General features: G+C 36.2%; 1 protein-coding gene across 7 annotated transcripts in view; it reads left to right on the top strand.

Annotated features, from left to right (window-relative positions):
- The window catches only part of LOC149159517 (uncharacterized), a 350,379-nt gene that overhangs the window by 112,871 nt on the left and 218,893 nt on the right, over positions 1–18,615 (top strand). For 4 of the 7 annotated variants that reach the window (XM_089436495.1, XM_089436496.1, XM_089436501.1 and 1 more), the window contains exons 7-9: positions 3,850–3,930; positions 13,699–13,791; positions 13,961–14,080. In XM_089436495.1, coding sequence (XP_089292621.1) covers positions 3,850–3,930; positions 13,699–13,791; positions 13,961–14,080 — 294 coding nt within the window. The remainder of the gene's footprint in view (positions 1–3,849; positions 3,931–13,698; positions 13,792–13,960; positions 14,081–18,615) is intronic. The other 3 variants (XM_089436499.1, XM_089436497.1, XM_089436498.1) reach the window with 1 other exon arrangement.

The raw sequence follows: 18,615 nt of genomic DNA, 5'->3' as shown, positions 1-18,615 counted from the left end.
CATGTACAAAATATGTAAGCCAATCAAAACCCTTTAAATTTAAAAAGAGATAGATGTAAATATTTTGGAGAGAAAATACAAAAAAACTATTGTTTTAAATTGTATTTTTGGCGTATCTCTTTATAGGTTTACTCAAATTTCAAGTGTAGACACTTGTTGGACGCGGAATTATATTCCACATCCAACGAGTACCCATTATGCATACTTCTGAGAAGGCCCACATTGATAAAAATTGAAGATACATTAAATTGGAAGATACATCCAACGAGTTTCTACACTTGAAATTTGAGTAAACCTATAAGGAGATAAGCCAAAAATACAATTAAAAAATAGTGTTTTTTTTTTTAATATTTTCCCTCCAAAATTCATAACTCTTATTTTATTATTTTTCCTTAGGAGGCCACTTTTACGCTGAAATTTCGTCTAATGCAATAATGAAGATTTGGAAGTCCTACTTGAAGATAGGAAGAAACTTATTGACTTCAGTAAACCATCCAACAATTGAAGTTGGAGCCAAAATCCCACAAAAGATCCAATGTTAGTGATGTAAGCTGGAATCCTCCTAAGTCTCTTACGTTAAAGCTAAACTTTGACATGGGCTCGAGATGAAATGCAGGAAGGACATGAATCAGAGGAATTATCAAGCTAATGAGAGTTGAAGTGCATAACGTGGAGGATTTATAAGAGCTCACGAGAGTAACACATTGCATGTGTTTTCTAAACATTGAAAGTTTACCAATGATATGGTTGAGATGGTGGTGAGTAGGCAAGGGATCCACGAAAATGTGAGAATGAGAATAAATAACTAGATAGTTGAAGGTGACTTGCAGGTTATCATCGGTTTACTTTACTAAGCATTCATAGAACTATTGAGCAAAGATTATAGGCAATTAACTGTTGGTTCAACATCCTATGGAGAGAATTTCTCCAATGCAAGGAGTCTTTTCTCAATTTACAATTCAGGCATACATGTAGGAAGGGGAATAAAGGAGTCAGTCTATTAACTAAATTGGGAATATATGTACACTAGATAGACAAGGTTCTGGCTTCAAGGTGGGACAAGCAGATTGTTGATGACATGAAGGCGGTGATCTGTCCACTGCTCTTGGAGGATGGAATCAAATAAAATACCATGGTGATTATGGATAAAGGAGGGGGATATCTCCATGATAACAAGAATGTGATTTGAACCAACTTGTTCAGGCTGACATGCACTTCCACATAGAGAGAAGAATGAAGAGTTGGAAACATATGGGAAATGCATGATCTCTTTATTAGGGGCCATATAATGTTTGTAACATTGAAAATAATTTTGCAAATAAAAAACTATCTTTACTTATTTGCTATAAATTCATCAAATTTATAGGGAAATACAATGAGGGTTTGAACTTTTTGTTTTGCACCTTCAAATGGGCACAAGAATCTAGTCTCAAATTCGCCAAGCTTGTATATAATATGTAGACCATTGCCATAGATTCATTCTCCACAAAGATTATCCCACAAGTAACTCCAAATCGACTCTAGTCTTGTTCTAAACAACTCTTTTTGCCACAACATTTGAAATCTTCAAATGCTCACAGATGTTCAACAAAAGGAGTGTGAGGTAGTTAGAGGGGTTAAGGGTCTTTATATAATGTAGGATTCGGGTTTAGAAACCCTGTTGCACTTTTGTTGGGCTTTTTGGTGCTTTTTATGTTTTGTTTGGTTGACATGGGTCAAGTTGGTGACCAGGTGCAATATTCCTCCTCATGAATTTGCTTTGTCGGTAGGATGAGATGCGATTTGGACAATTTCGATGCTAAGCCATCTAGTTCTTCATCATTAAAGGGCCTGTGCTTGACAATATGTTGCAAGCTTTGCAAACCGTCATTGTCCTTGTCGACTTTCCTATTTCGCTACCTTAATGAGACTTCCTTACTGGCATTATTCACATCATCAAATGCAAAAACATAATTAGCAAATTAGAAAAAGAAGAATCAAACCATTGTCACAATATGCTTGAATGATTCTTTAGTTCTCCAAAAAAATTTGATGTGTTCTAGTCACCTTGACATCATAAGCTCACAATCTTGGTTGAGGTAATGGGATGCCTTGTCTTTTCAAATTGCTACCCACTTCAATTCTAAGAACCATCGAATTACTAGATATATGTTTTTGCATGTCTTCCACATACTCTATTTCAGTGCTTGTATCTATTAACAATCAGAGTCAAGTTCCCCTTGTAAAAATTCACCCCCAACGACAATGCCAAAATGTTGAACGCTTATTTCCTTATGTAACATGGTTAGTTTAATGGTAATAGAACAAAGTAAGCAGAAAATATGAGTGTACAAAATGATTTAAATAATAAAAAGAGAGCAAAATAACAATAATTGTAAGAACATGGAGATTGGGATTATGATCTTGTTAAACTCTATACCTAAGTTGCATAATACGGGGAAACAGGTACGGGTATGAAACGTGACACCTGCAAATTTTGGACATGGGGAAACGCAATATATATATATATATATATATATATATATTAGGACATTTAAGAAATGTTATGTGCAATCATAAAGTATACATGATACATTATTACATTATGATTAAATTGTTTTGTTTCAGTCGTGTTTGGATCTCAATCCCTAACGGGGGGGGGGGGGGGAGGGGGTGTAGCCCCCCCTCTGGACCCCCCCGACAACACTAGTGGGGGGGCAAGCCCCCCACACCCCCCCGTCAAGGATTGAGATCCAAACACGACTGAAACAAAACAATTTAATCATAATGTAATAATGTATCATGTATACTTTATGATTGCACACAACATTTCTTAAATGGGGGGTGTGGGGGGCTTGCCCCCCTACTAGTGCTGCTGGGGGGGTCTAGAGGGGGGATGGCGACAACCACCTAGCCCCCCCTTGGCAGGGTTTTGGGGGCAACACCCCTGAAATGAAAATTAGATGAAAAATTGCCTTGTAAAATATTGTAATTTCGTTGTCAATCTATGTTGCTAATTACCCCAAAATGAGGCGAGAGTTTTTTTATAACTTGCGAGAGACATCTAGAAACATCCACGCAATATTTTAATCGCCTAATAAAATATTAGAAACGAAAAAAGAAAAAAAAACAGAAAAGGCTTTTTTTGGCAAAAACGCGACCATATGACCTTGAAACACGTTTCATGCTGTACTTGGCTACGTTTCAGCCTCAAGAAACATGCCAATACTGCCTGAAACATGTTTCAAGGCCGTAGCACACACGTTTCAGCATTTCCGTATCGTTTCTTTGAGGAAATGATCCCCTGCCTAACGTTTCCTGCAACATAGCTCTATATTGTTCTACGTGTTTGTGGACATGATCATCAAAATGTAATTGTGAAGTATAACACACATTGATGCCTCCAGTGATGATGATGCAATTTGAAAGAGGTGACCTCTTATACATGTTGAGGTTGTTCATACATTCTGGTTGGAAGTCAACTGCTTGCTGAATTACTTAGGAGTTGCTAGTGAAGCCTTTCAATGATCGTGCCATTACTTAACTAGGACCCGTTCATGTATAGCTCATAATATGACATTTCTTTGAACACATGATGATTTTTGTGGACCACATTATAGGCCAATATTAGACAAAATATTCATAGTAGTAAACCTGGGCTAACAAGATCTTGATTATTCATGTAGTTTCAGAGTTGATGTGCTTATTAAAATCTATAATTATTATGATCATGAAGAATAAACTAAGTTACAAATCACAATACAATAGAACGTAAAATATGTTATGCCTCAAGAAAATTTTATGGTAGTTTTTAATTTGGTCTTCTAAGAATCAATGTGACCTTGAGCTAATATCAGTTTTTTGTAGTAGCAGGGCAGTGTTACAGAGAAGAACAAATTATCAAAGTGGTTTGCATACAATGGTTTAGATATCAACTCTGGAAAAGTTGTGGTAAGTGGAACATAATTGTTTGTGAATTTTTAGTGAACATGCATCCAACTTTAGTACTGGTGTTAGATGTATGATTCTCAACTCAATGTTTTCATTCTTCTTAAGCTTATAATCTATTATGCATTTCTTATTGGTGGTTTCCCAATATATATATATATATATATATATATATATATATATATTTACTTACTTTTGAAGACAATTTTATCAACATAACAGATTCGTAAAAATGTATACCTTGTTGTGTGAGAGGTGAAACTCCAATTCTTGTTTTGTTAATATTTACTTTTTGGAGTGGTAGCTAGCACTTGATCCAACAAGAAAGTGTGTCTATTAAGTAGCGTTCTTTTGAGATGTAATGTAAATATTAATGGTGTTATACGTGTGATTTCCATCATAGTGACAACCAAGAGTGCTTATGCATTTATGACTAGTGGAATAATGAAATAGGCAATGTGGTTGCTATCTTTCGTTATGCAATAGTGGAAAACACCTCATAGTGGTATTATGTAGTTGGGTTAGGAAACACCTTTTGGGCATAGGTGGCAAAGGGTTTAATGTATGTACGAAATTAACCATGTTGCAAAGATCTGAGCTTTTGAAAATGTAAATGGTAGTGGACGCAAAGGGCATCTTATACTCTATTATGCATTTCTTATTGGTGGATTCCCAATATATATATATATATATATATATACCTTGCATATCTTTCAATCAAGATTCAATATTTATTCCTTTGAAGACAATTTTATCAACATAAGGGATTCCTAAAGATATATACCTTGTTGTGTGAGAGGTGAAACTCCAATTCTTCTTTTGTTAATATTTACTTTTTGTAGTGGGAGCTAGTACTGGATCCAACAAGAAAGTGTGTCTAATAAGTAGCATGCTTGTGAGATGTAATGTAAATATTAATGGTGTTATATGTGTGATTTCCAAACCAAGAGTGCTTATGCATTTATGACTAGTGGAGTAGTGAAATAGGCAATGTGGTTGCTATAATTAGTTATGCAATGGTGAAAAACACTTCATAGTGGTATTATGTAGTTAGGTTAGGCAACACCTTTTGGGCGTAGGTGGCAAAGGGGTTAATGTATGTACGAAATTAACCATGTTGCAAAGATCTGAGCTTTTGAAAATGTAAATGGTAATGGATGCAAAGGGCATCTTATCAAGCCAAAATGTCATGTCTTAAGCTGATCACAATGTGGAAGTAATTGCAAGTTCCAAAAGGGAAGCTAAAAACAAACCATCCATGGGCGTTATGCTTGCACCATCTTTTCTTGTGGGACATCTTCGTCCAAACATAAGGGTTTTTGTCCTTGATTAATAGGATCAACTATTATAGGGATGAATAGTAGGGTGAAATGTTATGATACAAATAATGCCACTGGAAAATTTCTTTTACCAAAGGCATCCTTTTGCATGTTGGTTACTCTCCTTATTATAAGGAGATGGTTTTTGCAATTGTATCATCAGGACCCTCATATTTGTCATGTTTTCTTTCTAACCACCACTGTGATAGCTAACCATGTTGTGTGCCTCGTTGGAGCTATGATACATGTGTTGAGCAACTTATACAACTTTTGTTTGACCAGTGGGACTAACTTCAGATGGATTTGCCTTCACTTTTACTTGTAAGGATGAGGATCTTTGACCAAGGGCATTGTCTGTTGGATGACATTTTCTTTATAGGCCTTTAAATCATCATATGACCACACAAAGACATCCCTGTATTCTGTAACTAATTCCTTGATCCTGTTTGTTTCTTCGATGGTGGTACCTGTTCTAACCTTAATGGTTTTGGTTCCTCCTTTGAACCCACGTTGATCTCTACATACTCTTTAGGCTGGATCACTTCTGTTTGTCCTATAAATGCATCATCTCTATGAGATTGTGCTTCCAAAGGCACTAGCCCTACTGGAATTTTGTTGGTAGGAGACTCTTCCAATACATCTATATTATTTTCTGCAATAGTCTTGGGAACATTGCATGAATTTGACTATGTGTGCAACACCATCAAACACCTACAATTCACCACATTATTAGGAATGGATGCTTTGTAAACTGGCTCTATTCTTCCACCGTTCTCTAACTCTGGACATGGCTGAAATAAAGAAAAAAACTACCAAAGTATCTTTGGTACTGTTAATGTGTCTAGAAAATGCTTCAAGGTCTATAGCCTTAAATGATTCCATGGCTAAAAGAATTGCCTGCCTATATCTAAGAGCACCTATCAAGTGTAGCTCTCTCTTTTGTGCATGGTTTATTTATCTCTCTAGGTTTGCATGCCTCTTAATTTTTCCTCCTTAAGAGTTCGACTGCCTTAGTGTTGCTTTATGTTTCTCTTTTTCGCAAAATGCTAGTTTTGTGTTGGTTCATTTTGTCGCTCAAAATATATAGGCACTGCGATAATAACTCAAGTCAGGGGTTGTCACTTTGATCCCCAATCTCTCCGTTTAAGTTGTCTCCCAACAACAAACTATGGGGGGTAGACCCTATGGAAATGAGATGAAGGACTAGTTGGAAACCAACTAATCCGGGAGACGCAGTTGAGTGGCCAAGTACTTGTTTAGATTTAGCAAGATATTAAGGATTCAACTAGATACATAAGATTTGAAACCAGTGCCTTATGGAGTCAATACTCTTGCTTTACAAATTTAAGATCAAGTACTGGATGGACAACTGCTGCTTTGGTGAATAACTATCCTATATGCAATGCAATTCCTAGGACTTATGTGAAATGTGGGAATCTTGGTTGATTTTACTTAAATGCTTAGTTTAAGTATAAGCCTTTGATCTTTATCTATATTGAGCCTAAACTTTAGAGTAAATGGTAGAGAGAAGTCAAAGTGAAGCACATGAGGGTGTGATTAACGATCCCTTTCCTTAAAATCTAAAATAACCGGTGCCTCCGACACTGTGGCTTTGACGATTGCAAGGTCACCGTTTTAGATACTAAAAAGGGTAAACTTCTCAAGAGAAGATGCAAAGGTGTTCCTATCTCTTTATCAACCAAGCTTATGCTTGGAGGTAAATTTAATATGCAAGACTAACTTAGGATGCAAATGCAAGGTGAAATTAAAGGATGATTTCTGAAGTGAGATTGCTTAAGTTTAAGTACTTAGTAAGATTAGATCTCGAGTTAAGGAAACAAGTACTTAATAATGACATTCAAAATATAATCTCAACCATAAGGATAAGTGCCAATACGATGTCAAAACATGCCCAACAAGATAAATGATATATCAATATGCTCAAGATGGCAATAACCAATGAACCCAAAGCAATGATTATAGCATTTATTTATTTAGAACATTTAGCCAATGACCATTTAGACAATAAAGCTATGTTCTTTAGATAAATCAGGAAATGCTAATGATCATTTAACATTAACAGATGCTTCAACTGAAATAAGAAACTTAAGGACCTTAAGATCTCGAAGTGCCAATGTGAAGCTACCATTCAACAGGAGATATAGCAATGGAATAAGAATGATAATAATGCTAAGGCTCTTTTGCTAATGATGAAACAATAGATACCAATATCCAATGAATTTTTAGATTCACTTACTAGCCAAGCATTCAAAGAGATTTAGATCCTTTTAGGGAGAGAGCTTATAAGTGTAAATTTACAAGGAACAATCAAGTGTTAGTGTCATCTTAGCAACAAGATGCTTCATCAATTGTCAAATCCTTTAGCAATCTAATGCCCAAACTGTCTGATTTGCTCATCAATGTATTTGACAATGAGTATTTTTTTTATGCCAATTAGATCACTGTTAATGTATATCAGTCCATAATCATGACATAGTCACACTTGAACATTTACCAAAGATGGAAGGAATAATAGTTAAAATACTTATTAACTTTCTTGTGATTATTGTATACCAACCCTTACTGCTTTTAGGGCCTTATTCTGATTAATTATCTTGAACTTAGGCACTGTGTGCGGTTGTTTCAGATTTGATTGTTTAGACAATGTGTAATTCCAGTCACGAAATCAGATCTATAATCAGATGCAACAATGCTATGTTTAAGCAAGATAGAAATCCTTTAGAGCATGAGTTAATGCTACTCACCAACCAAATCCACCATTTACCTTTTAGAGCACTTATATTAGACAGCTGTTAGATGCAAGGGATGCCAATAAAATGCAAATAGATGTAGCTACTTATCAGTGACAAGTTTATAACAAGCTCTTATCACTGCTGCCTTCATATCAGTCCTTAAAATTATGACAAATGCCAAACAGTGACAAAAAAAATATATTATGATGTTTGCTTGATTACTCTTTGGCTACTGCTATAATGAATTTTTCCACTGTGAGTTTCCAATCAGAATGCAGAGATAGTATGACAGCTTCTTAAATTGTTTATGATGTCAGAATGAATAAGAGAAATTTTCCAAATCTTAATGATCATAAACAAGTGCTCCTTAGTTTATTGGCTGACAATTTATTAATGCTTATGAGAATTAGATGGACGAGAATTAGATGGACTGTATGTCTGTGTGTGCTTCAGTAGATAGACCAATGGGTAAGAGGCAAACCAATAGGCCTGTGGCCTTGTTGATGACTTGAGTGCCTGTTTTATATGCCTGCAAATGAATTGATGCCTTCACAACCTTTGCAAAAGTGCCCAGAAATCTCTGTCAGCTTAGGATAGGCCTGAAATGAGGGTTAGAAGGATAACAATGAAGGCTAAAGTGAAATGATGAGGAATCAAAGCCTTGGAAGGGCAGCGGATAGGGTGAGAAACCCCTTTAGGGCCTGCGGCATACTACAGAGGAAAAAGGAAGGCCTGCCATGAGGCAGAGGGAAGCAAGGGAGGAGGGATAAGCCCACAGTAAGGAGGAGGAGCTGAGAGGTTAAGGAAAGGAAAAAACTGCAGAAAAGAAGGGAGGAGAAGGATGAGGCAACTTTAGGGTTAAGGGAGCTGCGTTAAGGCAGCGAAAGGAGATGAGGACTCCGGCAGGCAGATCTGAGGGTTAAGGGATCAGCGGCAGGGAGATGGAAGGATGCCGCAGATCTAGAAGGGAGATGGAGGGATGCCACAGATCTGGAAGGGAGCTGCGGCAGGGGGAGATAGAGGGTTGTATATGGAGGACAAAAAACCACGGCTTGAGAAAGAGGGCTGGAAGGAGCAGCGTTCGGCCCTGCAAACAAATATTTGAAACTAGATCTTGCTCTCTAGGGCCTAGATCTGTCTCAAATTCCAAAAATCTCCCAGGAAAATCTCAAATCTACACCTATACAAGTAAAAAATGAAATACCCAAGACCCAATGTATACAAAACTAAAACTAAAACTCAAAACCCAGATGTTAGAAATTAAAAATTATTTACAAAGACTTCAGATCTATACAAATAAAATACAAATCTACTAGATTTAAGGAGTATGAGTCCGACTCCGCTCCTAGATTTGTAGAATCAAGCTCTTCCTAGATAAATCTATCAATTAAACTCAGTATATGAAAGATAAATAATTTTAAATGAGACATTAGCTAAGAAATCTTGCAAGAGAAATTTCGTTAGATAAATCATGAGATTTCAATAAGGAAGGCTCTTCAGATCTTATGCCTTGACAGTTGGCTGGTCCAACCAAGGACTTCCCCTCACGCCCAAGTTTTCGAATATAAAGTATCTCTACACACTCAAATCATGTGGGCAGATCGATAGAGATATAAAACAACACTATAATCCTAAAATATTAGAGATACCTGCTAATTTATTTGAATTAAAATGCTGTCTTAGATCTAATAACCTAAGCAAGTTACTTGTGTAATAGATTATTCCCAAAGGCTAAAAGTCAACAACTTCTAAAATATACTTCGGTAGAGCATTAAGAACAGTATTACCATAAGAAATAGGAGAGAAACACCACCATCAATGAAAACCGCAAAGACTTTGTGTTATTATTAATCCAGAAAAGATTACAAGAGAGCTTCGAGAGCTAGTACACAATTCAATGATTGGATCATTTGTGAGACAAATGAATTCTAATTTATAGATAAATTGAGACAAATGAATTCTAATTTATAGATAAATTCTCCAAATGGTTAGTTGGCTTGATTTCTGTCAAAGTAATCTCGACGGTTGATAAAGATTTAATTCACTGTTGAAAATATCGGTATCGGAAAAATATCGGCGAGGGTCCAAAAAATATCTTATCGGCAATATCGGCGAAAATATCGGCAAGCATAAAAAATGCATAATATATTCATTTTTTTCTTCAGATTTTTAAACATATAAAGCAATAACAACATGAAATAAACACATTGGCACATAAATATGAAGAAAGCATTGATATATATGATGTCAAATAGAAATGATACATCAAAGGCGATACCAAATCCCGCTGATCCCTGATAATTGTCCATTCAAGGACTTAAATGTGGAGAACCAATACAAAATAACATCACATATATAAAAGTATCTCATCATCATGAGTTATATGTAGCATAACAAATAAAACTAGCAGCTATCTATCTGAAATCACTGCCCTCTCCCCCTTTTACGGGAAAACATGATGGGCTGTTTGCCAGGCCTGCCCCTAGTAGTAGAAGGCCCTGACCCTGCCTCTGCACCTAATGTCAAATAATGAGTGCTAGGTATGGGGCTATGCTCTCCTATATCTATAGCAGATGTTGTTGATGCTGATGCTTCCACAATGTCCTCTTCCTCCTCCTGCTCCTCCTCTGAGTGCTGCTGCTCCTCCTCCTCCTCCTCCTCTTGCTGCCCCTGTTCTAATGGATCATCTGCCATTGGCTCTAACCATGAAGGTGACTCCTCCAAGATGGGCTCCTCAGACTCCACCCTCCACTGAGACAATACATCAATATTGTCTAAGGAAATGGCATCTGGATCCATTGGTGATTCTATTTGCCTCACTCGAAGTCGGATGTTGTAATGCGCATATACTAAGTCATTGAGGCATGCGAACTCCAACCTGTAAGAGTGTCAAAAAAACTAATGAGTCTTGATTCTTGACTCTTGACACTTGAATGTCATAAATTAAAAATTAAAAATTACAATAAGTGTAATTGCTCAACTGAAGGCTGGAGCTCAATGTTATACCTGTTGTGCTTTTTTGTGTGTATTTTCTCAAATACACTCCAATTGCGCTCACACCCTGAAGAGCTACATGTTTGACTCAAGTTTCGTATGGCCAATTTCTGCAAATTTGGTGCCCTTGCACCATAGCTTCGCCACCAAATATCTACAACAAAATAATGAAATAAAAAATTCAAAAACTTAAAACATAATTAAACTTTCAAATAAAAGTTACATAATTGAATTAAAAAAAAATAGAATTATAAGTAAGGAAATTTTAAATTGAAAATTCTAATTTCTAATTTATAATTCTAATTTCTAATAATAGCTATGCAACGCTCAAACCCTCATTGGCAGCAAGCACACAACTCTCCCCTTCCTTCTCCAACAATCAGAAATGAAAATGATTGAAAAAAAACCAAAGTCGGAATTTTATAACCCACACGGATTTTTTTTACTATATCCTGGCGATATTTTGGATCGTCGCATGATATTTTGCCGAATATCGCCGATATTTCTGAAATATCGTGATATTTCTGGGAGCCGAAAATATCGCGATATTTTATCGGCGATATTTCAGCTCGCCAAAAATATCGCGATATTTACGAATATCGCCGATATTTCGGCAATATTATCAACACTGATTTAATTATCTTTTAATCTTCATCGTCGAAATATTTATTTTTTGAGGAATTTTCGAATTTCTCTTTTAATTCCCTTTTAATTAGCTCAAAATTAATTATTTTGAGCTAATTTCCTAAAAAATTGACTCTGACTTTAACCACCAAGGCTCATGGGTCCAAAATTTCTTGAAATTTTCAATATTCCTTTGTTGAGGGACCTCCAAAAATTAATTTCTCTAGTACCCACGAATTTTTTTTATTTTGGAGAAATATTTTTTCTTAAGATTTAATTTTAACTCTAATTAATCAAATTTCTGGCCTAAGATTTTTTAATTTATTTTTGCTAAAACATTTAATTATTTGACATACGAAGGGATTAATAATTTTTTCCAACCCTTTAATATTTTAGCACCATGGCTAAAATATTATTTACATAAGATAATTACATTTTAACCCATGAAGGGAGAAAACCCGTTCGTTATAGACCCTCAATTATTTTACCCAACTTTGCGGTTCAATATGATCTAGTAAACAAAGTGATTTGTAATAAAATAATTTAGCCAATTCCCTAAAATTATTCCCAAATTAATTTACAGAAAACTCGATAAAAAACACTAAGACTCACCTAGGATCTTGACGACAAAATCCACCCTAGCTTTGGGGTGAGGCTGGAGGGAAAAACTCTGTCGATCATTTGAGTTTAGAAACACAAATGAATCAGTGAGACGAAAAACCTCCTAGGATGAACATCGTCATCAAAATAATAGTCTTACCTAGGTTGTTACATATATTATGGTTTTACTAAGATCATTTACATTATAAACTTGCAGAATGGATTTACAATTTTGACAAACTGTTTACTGATGATGAATCCTGGATGATTTGAACACTGGAACATGATGAAATCCCTTTCGTGAAAAAAAGGGGTGTACTGCTATATGGTAGTTGACATGGAGTGGTCAACAGTTCCATTTGGTTTTTTTTCCATAGTTCATGAATATCAACCAAATTGTTATTTGGGGTTGCATCCCCAGCGGTGGACATGTCTCTTAGGTTAGTATGTAAGAATAATCTTCTTGAATTTCTATCATCGTGCTTGAATCATTCACATTATTAATAATAATCTATGTGGTTGGACAATATGGTCTCTTGTTCCCATTCTTTGCAATGGTTCAATTAATGAACTAATTGGTTGATTATATCATATTAAATGTTAGTAACATAACATAAGACCAACATGTATTGTTAGTGGTTTGTGGAGTGTGATAGAGTCTAACTACCTTACACATGAATGGAATTTTTATTAAAGACATTGCATATACAAGTCAATATGAATGAAATATTTTATTACTCGCATCTCTCTTTTTTGTGTAATTGTTAGTACACTCTCTCAGAAAAACTAACACAAATAGTCTTCCATGGGGAAGTAGATACCACCCTTAGACTGGCCACATAAAGGAAATACTCTCTGCTGGATATTTTTTTCTCTCTTAGAAGGACAAGTGAGTTCGAAGAATTGCTAACAATCAAAGAGAGCTGACTTGTTGCTTGCATTGGTACTTTATTCTCTCTCCAACTGCTGAAGCCAGTGGGACTGAACATATGAACTTTAAGATAGAACAAACTGTCATTAACACTACTTCATTCTCCTCATATGTATTTATAGAAGAAAACTAGAAGGGACACTATCTTTGTGGCAACCTCCATCATTGTTATTCTTGTTACTCAACCTAAGGATGAGAAACTATTATTATCTAGAGACATTATGCATGAGAAATACACAGCTTATGAGCTAGAAATGAAGGATAATATTTGGGTATTCTTTGAAAACAAAGTTTTAATTTGCAGAAAAATGATTTTCTTAGTTACATGCAAGCCAAAAAATTGAATTGGTTATTTCATAAGAACAAAAACTAACTTCTATTGGCTACTTCCTGCTGCATTTGAATTTATTTGTAGTAATGAATTTCATAGCTTTTAAAGTTTCTCAAAAGGTTCCATTTTAAAGCTTTTTAATTTCAGTCCTCTTAATCAAAGATGTCATTTTTTTTTTTAAACAAATACACATTTTTCATGTTCCCAATTTTGTTGCAGGTAAAACCAGCTTGTGCTGGATCAAGTATTGGTGTTGATGTTGCCTTTGGCGTGAATGATGCTTTAATAAAGGCAAATAATTTAATCACAGAGGTTTGTTTTTTAATTAGATATCAAGCTGATGAAGAGTATAAGCAACTACTTGATGTCCTAATTGTCTGGTTGCCAACTAACAATTGATCATCTTTTTGTAGGAGAGGAATGTATGTCTTTATATCTTATTTATTTTTTTCCCTTGATTAGTTGACTTTTTGAAATGCAGGGTGTAGATGATAGAATCATAATTGAAACTTTTGTAAGAGGGGGGAAGGAATTTACGGCTATCGTTCTTGATGTTGGGTCTGGATCTAACAGTTCTCCAGTTACTTTGCTTCCAACTGAGGTAAACTTCTCATAATAAAATCTAATTATGCCTCTCGTTATTTGTGAATCATGTTACCAACTTGAAAGTAAAGTCGTAATTTGTATGCACTGTTTCAATGATGAGTTGAGCTTTAGTAAGAAACAAAAATCAACGATTTGTCGCTTTTATTTTTCATTTTGAAAGTCTATTAAATTAAATTATTGGATATTTTTCTCACAATTTAGGGTATTTTCCTTGTGGTTTATTGATCATTTGTGCTATGTATCCTATCTAGCAACGATCATTTTCAACTACAATGTGAATTTACACAAACATTAATATAGCCATATTATTAGAGGTTATTTATTTATTTATTTATGTTTAAATTTTTTGACCAGAATGATAAATTGTATTAAGGATAAAATCTGCATTTAGCGTGCAGCCTTACGTCAAAATTAGGCTCAAAAGTAATTGGCAGGATTTTACAATAAAGTTTTCCAACTGCCAAACTGCACAAAAAGAACGAGACTTCAAGGACTACAGCCCTATTATACCTAGTAGCATAAACTCACCAGAAAACACCTTAAACTTTACATATTTTGTAAACATACTAGTCAAACAGCATGAGAGTCAGGACCTGCCAGAAAGCACCTTAAACTTTACATATTTTGTAAACATACTAGTCAAACAGCATGAGAGTCAGGACCTTCTTGATTTCTATTCCTATCTTGCCCTGGTACTGGATCATTCAGATCTGGAAGGACAATCACCTATTGACTGACAGAGTTGCATGATAAGTAGAACCTAACTGTCTCTGTCGAAGGGACAATTGCACCTCCTCGAGCTGTTGATGCAGACTTGCAAGTTTGTCCTCAATTATCTGAATGAGAGTTCTATGGTCAATGAGCATCTCCATAGATAAAGTAATACTAGAAACCAAGTGGTTGTATTTTAATTGCAATTTGGTGATATCTGATTGCAACTGGAGCAACTGTTCCTGCAAGTTCCCTCATGACCCAGATGATGAACCACAGTTGAACCTGTTGCTTGCTGGTTACTAACAAAGAACCTCAAATTTCAGAGCACATTGAGAACTAGGGAGAAGAAACAGCATAACTATCACTATCAGGCCCCAACTACTAATGGAAGTAACCAAAAGCCATAAAAGCTTGGGAAAATCAGAGGGAACTTCTGTTGGTTGCTTAAATATTTTAAGACAGTTCCACCATGAACCAACAAATTGCAATACCTGTTGACTTCTGAGTTGTACTTAGCAGATATAGAGACTCCATAACCCATGATTCAGAGTGGCCATCAATTTTTTTTCAGAAGTTCAGAAGTCAGCAGGGCATTCCAGCCCCTTTCTCTCTCCTCTTTCTTCTTCTGTCCTCCAATTCCACAATCCTGTGGGGAATTGTAAAAATGTCACTAGCATGATGAATAAAGCTATGTAACAAGCCTAGAAAACTTGGGACTTTATCAACAAGTGAGTACATCCTAAAGTGTTTTCTTTGCTTAGCTAATTATTCCTGTTTGTTAGTGGCGAATAATTAATTGAGTTTTTTCACTCACTGCTGGGGTGACGGCTTGAAGATTGAGTCCCTAGTCCATCTTAGTGTCTATGGTTGATGTATATTACTATGCTAGGTCATCTCTGACATTTCGCGGAATATGGCTAAGTTTAGGGAGGATCTTTTAATAATTAAAAATATTCCACAGGACGAGATTTTTTAATTATTTTTTTATGTAAAATACAATGTTTTAAGACTCCGACTCCGACTCCGACTCGGCCGAGGATCGACTCCGACTCCGACTCCGAAACATGACTCAACCGGCTCGATTTTTGACTCGGTCGTTGTAAAAAATACATTAAATATTTATTTTTTTTATAAAAAAAACATAATTTTAAAGATTTTAAACATAATTTTAGAGATTTTCATTCATGTTTCCAAACAAACAACATTATAATATAGATGGAAGACAACATATGATCAAAGTAGGCTCATGAACCAATCCATTATATCAAAATGGTACCCAATGGCAATACATAGTCAACTGTCATACATGATCAAAGACTCAAAACAAAAAACACATAACCAAGGAGGCTAGAAATGGCCTCTACAACAAAAGTAAACTGTGACCAGACTCCAGTACTAGTACTACAGCTACTGGCTAGTAGCTACTGCCAGAGGAGCCAAGATCATGTCGATCAATCTCTGGATCATCATCAGAGTCAGACAGGGGGTCCATGGCTCCTCCTCATCATCATCATCTCCAACTGCAGCTGTAGAAGTGGTACCACTAGCAGGCTGTGCAACTGCAGCAGATGCAAGCTAAGATAGAGTAGATATGCGGCTGCGCTTCTGTCGTGGCTGAGCAGAGGAAGCACCTACAACTGGAGTCCTTGCTGGTTGTGAGACTGAGGCTGGTGGATTGGGATCTGCATTCAACTGAACAACATGTTCAAGTTCAATTGATGTCTCGATATCTAAATCTAAATCAAGATCCTCATCAAGATCAAACTCTGCTGGACGACTCTCCACTACCCAATCTGATGTTGGATCAATGTCTTCCAACACAATGGGATCTGAATCAGGTCTTTTGTTCAGCAAATGGTTTCGTCTGAGCCGGAGGTTGTATTGGACATAAACTAGATCATTTAACTGTTTTTGATCCAAACGGTTTCTCTTCTTTGTGTTACTTGGGAGCAGGGGCGAAAATGGGAGCGGGAGCGACATTTTTAGAAGCTCCTGGTTTGGGAGCGAATCCTAGAGGAATTCGACAACCAATGTCACTAACATCAAGGTACATAGAGGGATTGGTGTTCTTGATTAAATACGAGTTCCATACCCTAATACATGACAAAATTCAATGGAAACATTGCAATCCTCCAATCCTGAAATCCTGAAAAACTGATAAGTCTGCTGGATTTTGAATGAAATCTAGAATTCTACTTTCTCCATATGAAATCCAATGAGGCCGAAACCACTCTCAAACATCCTGAGTCATTTCATGGTAATGTTAAAAATTTAAGTAAAAGGATGAAAATGAAGATTAAGGAGAATGTCACTTTTACTTTAAGAATTTAACATTACCATGAAATTTGAATAGCATATCAATAGTAGAGAGCATTTGAGTGTGTTAAATAGGGTTTGGGAGGGGGAAATGGACCCCAAATGACATTTAGCAAATTCATATAACACCTTGGAGTCCAAACCAATCAGAAATCACCTTAAAAATCCATTAAAAAAATATTAAATCGCTGTTTAACGTGTTCTGGGCCGACTTTTTGTGACTCGGCCGAGTCATAACGGAAACGGCCGAGTTGGCCGAGTCAGCCATGACTCGGCCGAGTCATTGAATGACTCGGCCAAGTCATGGCTGACTCGGCCAAACGTACCGTTTCAAAGGCCGAGTCATGGCTGAGGGTATCGGCTCGGATCAACTCGGCCGTTTCGATACCGAAACGACCGTTTTTTAAAACAATGGTAAGATATAATAAAGTGATGGAAAAAGATGTTGAGGGTGTATGAGTACTCAAAAATCATCCTCTCCACCTCAACATTCTTCTAGGATACACTTTGAGGGGTAAAAAATCACTTTTAGCCCCTCAAAACCCACTTTTCCCCCCTCAAAACCCACTTTTCCCAAGTCCAGTGGGAGATGTTAGGATATTCCGACACATAGGAAATAGTTAAGTATAACTTGGTCTAATGTAGAATTAGGTAAAGTGTGTTTCATTACTATGTACTTTTGTAACTTACAATCCGACGGTCACGATATGTTCTAGACATGAAGTGATCCGACAGTTCATTCTCTCCTTGGTATTACCGACACTTGATCCGTGGCTTAACACCCGATTGGTCCATGATCTCTATTTGAAGAGCATGGAGGGTCATTATGTAATTTTTCATTCATTTATTAATAAATTGCCTGAAGTGGCTGCGTTGGCTCAGGCCATGGACTGTTTCTCTCTTTGAGGTTTTTAACCACATCAAGGATACTGGTGTATTGATCTGTGATCTGTTTGTGAGCAATGTCCTTTGGTGTTCTGTTTGAGGAACTTACCTTGTAAATTCCTACATGGTATCAAAGCTGTTTGAGGGTCGCATCCGTTGGTGATCCAAATCTGAGGCCGGTACAATTGCATCTAACTGTCGTTTCCTAGATCTATTGTTTCTGATTGCTTTCGAGCCGAGAGGACTGCTCTATTGTGTTAGGAGCATTTGTTCCAGTGAAGAACCCCTTTCGTTTCACGCGAAAAGGTTTTCGGTAGCCCTAGCTACGTCATTTTTAAGATCTGGAGGTATATAGTCTGTATTTGTAGCTCTAGCTATTCATCTCTCTGTTTATTTCGATTTATTTAGCTCTTTTTTTTTATTATCGGATCTATACCTTTCATTTTTGTGTATGCTCTTTGCCCACTTTGTGTGATTTGGGCAAATTAGAAATTGAAAGGAAGGAATTTTCTTATGCGTATGCTCTTTTCTGCCGCGCCTTAGTGTGATCTCGGAAAATCAGAAACATTGAGGAAAATATTTAGTTTCTAGCTAAAGCTAACTTCCAGCCGTAAG

Source organism: Pinus tabuliformis, chromosome 5_2, assembly GCF_031772625.1.
Source record: "Pinus tabuliformis cultivar Carrire ecotype Pingquan chromosome 5_2, CPIR1, whole genome shotgun sequence".
NCBI classification, from domain to species: Eukaryota; Viridiplantae; Streptophyta; class Pinopsida; order Pinales; family Pinaceae; genus Pinus; species Pinus tabuliformis.
Note: the sequence above shows the minus strand (reverse complement) of the source record. Positions and strands in the feature narration are given on the sequence as shown.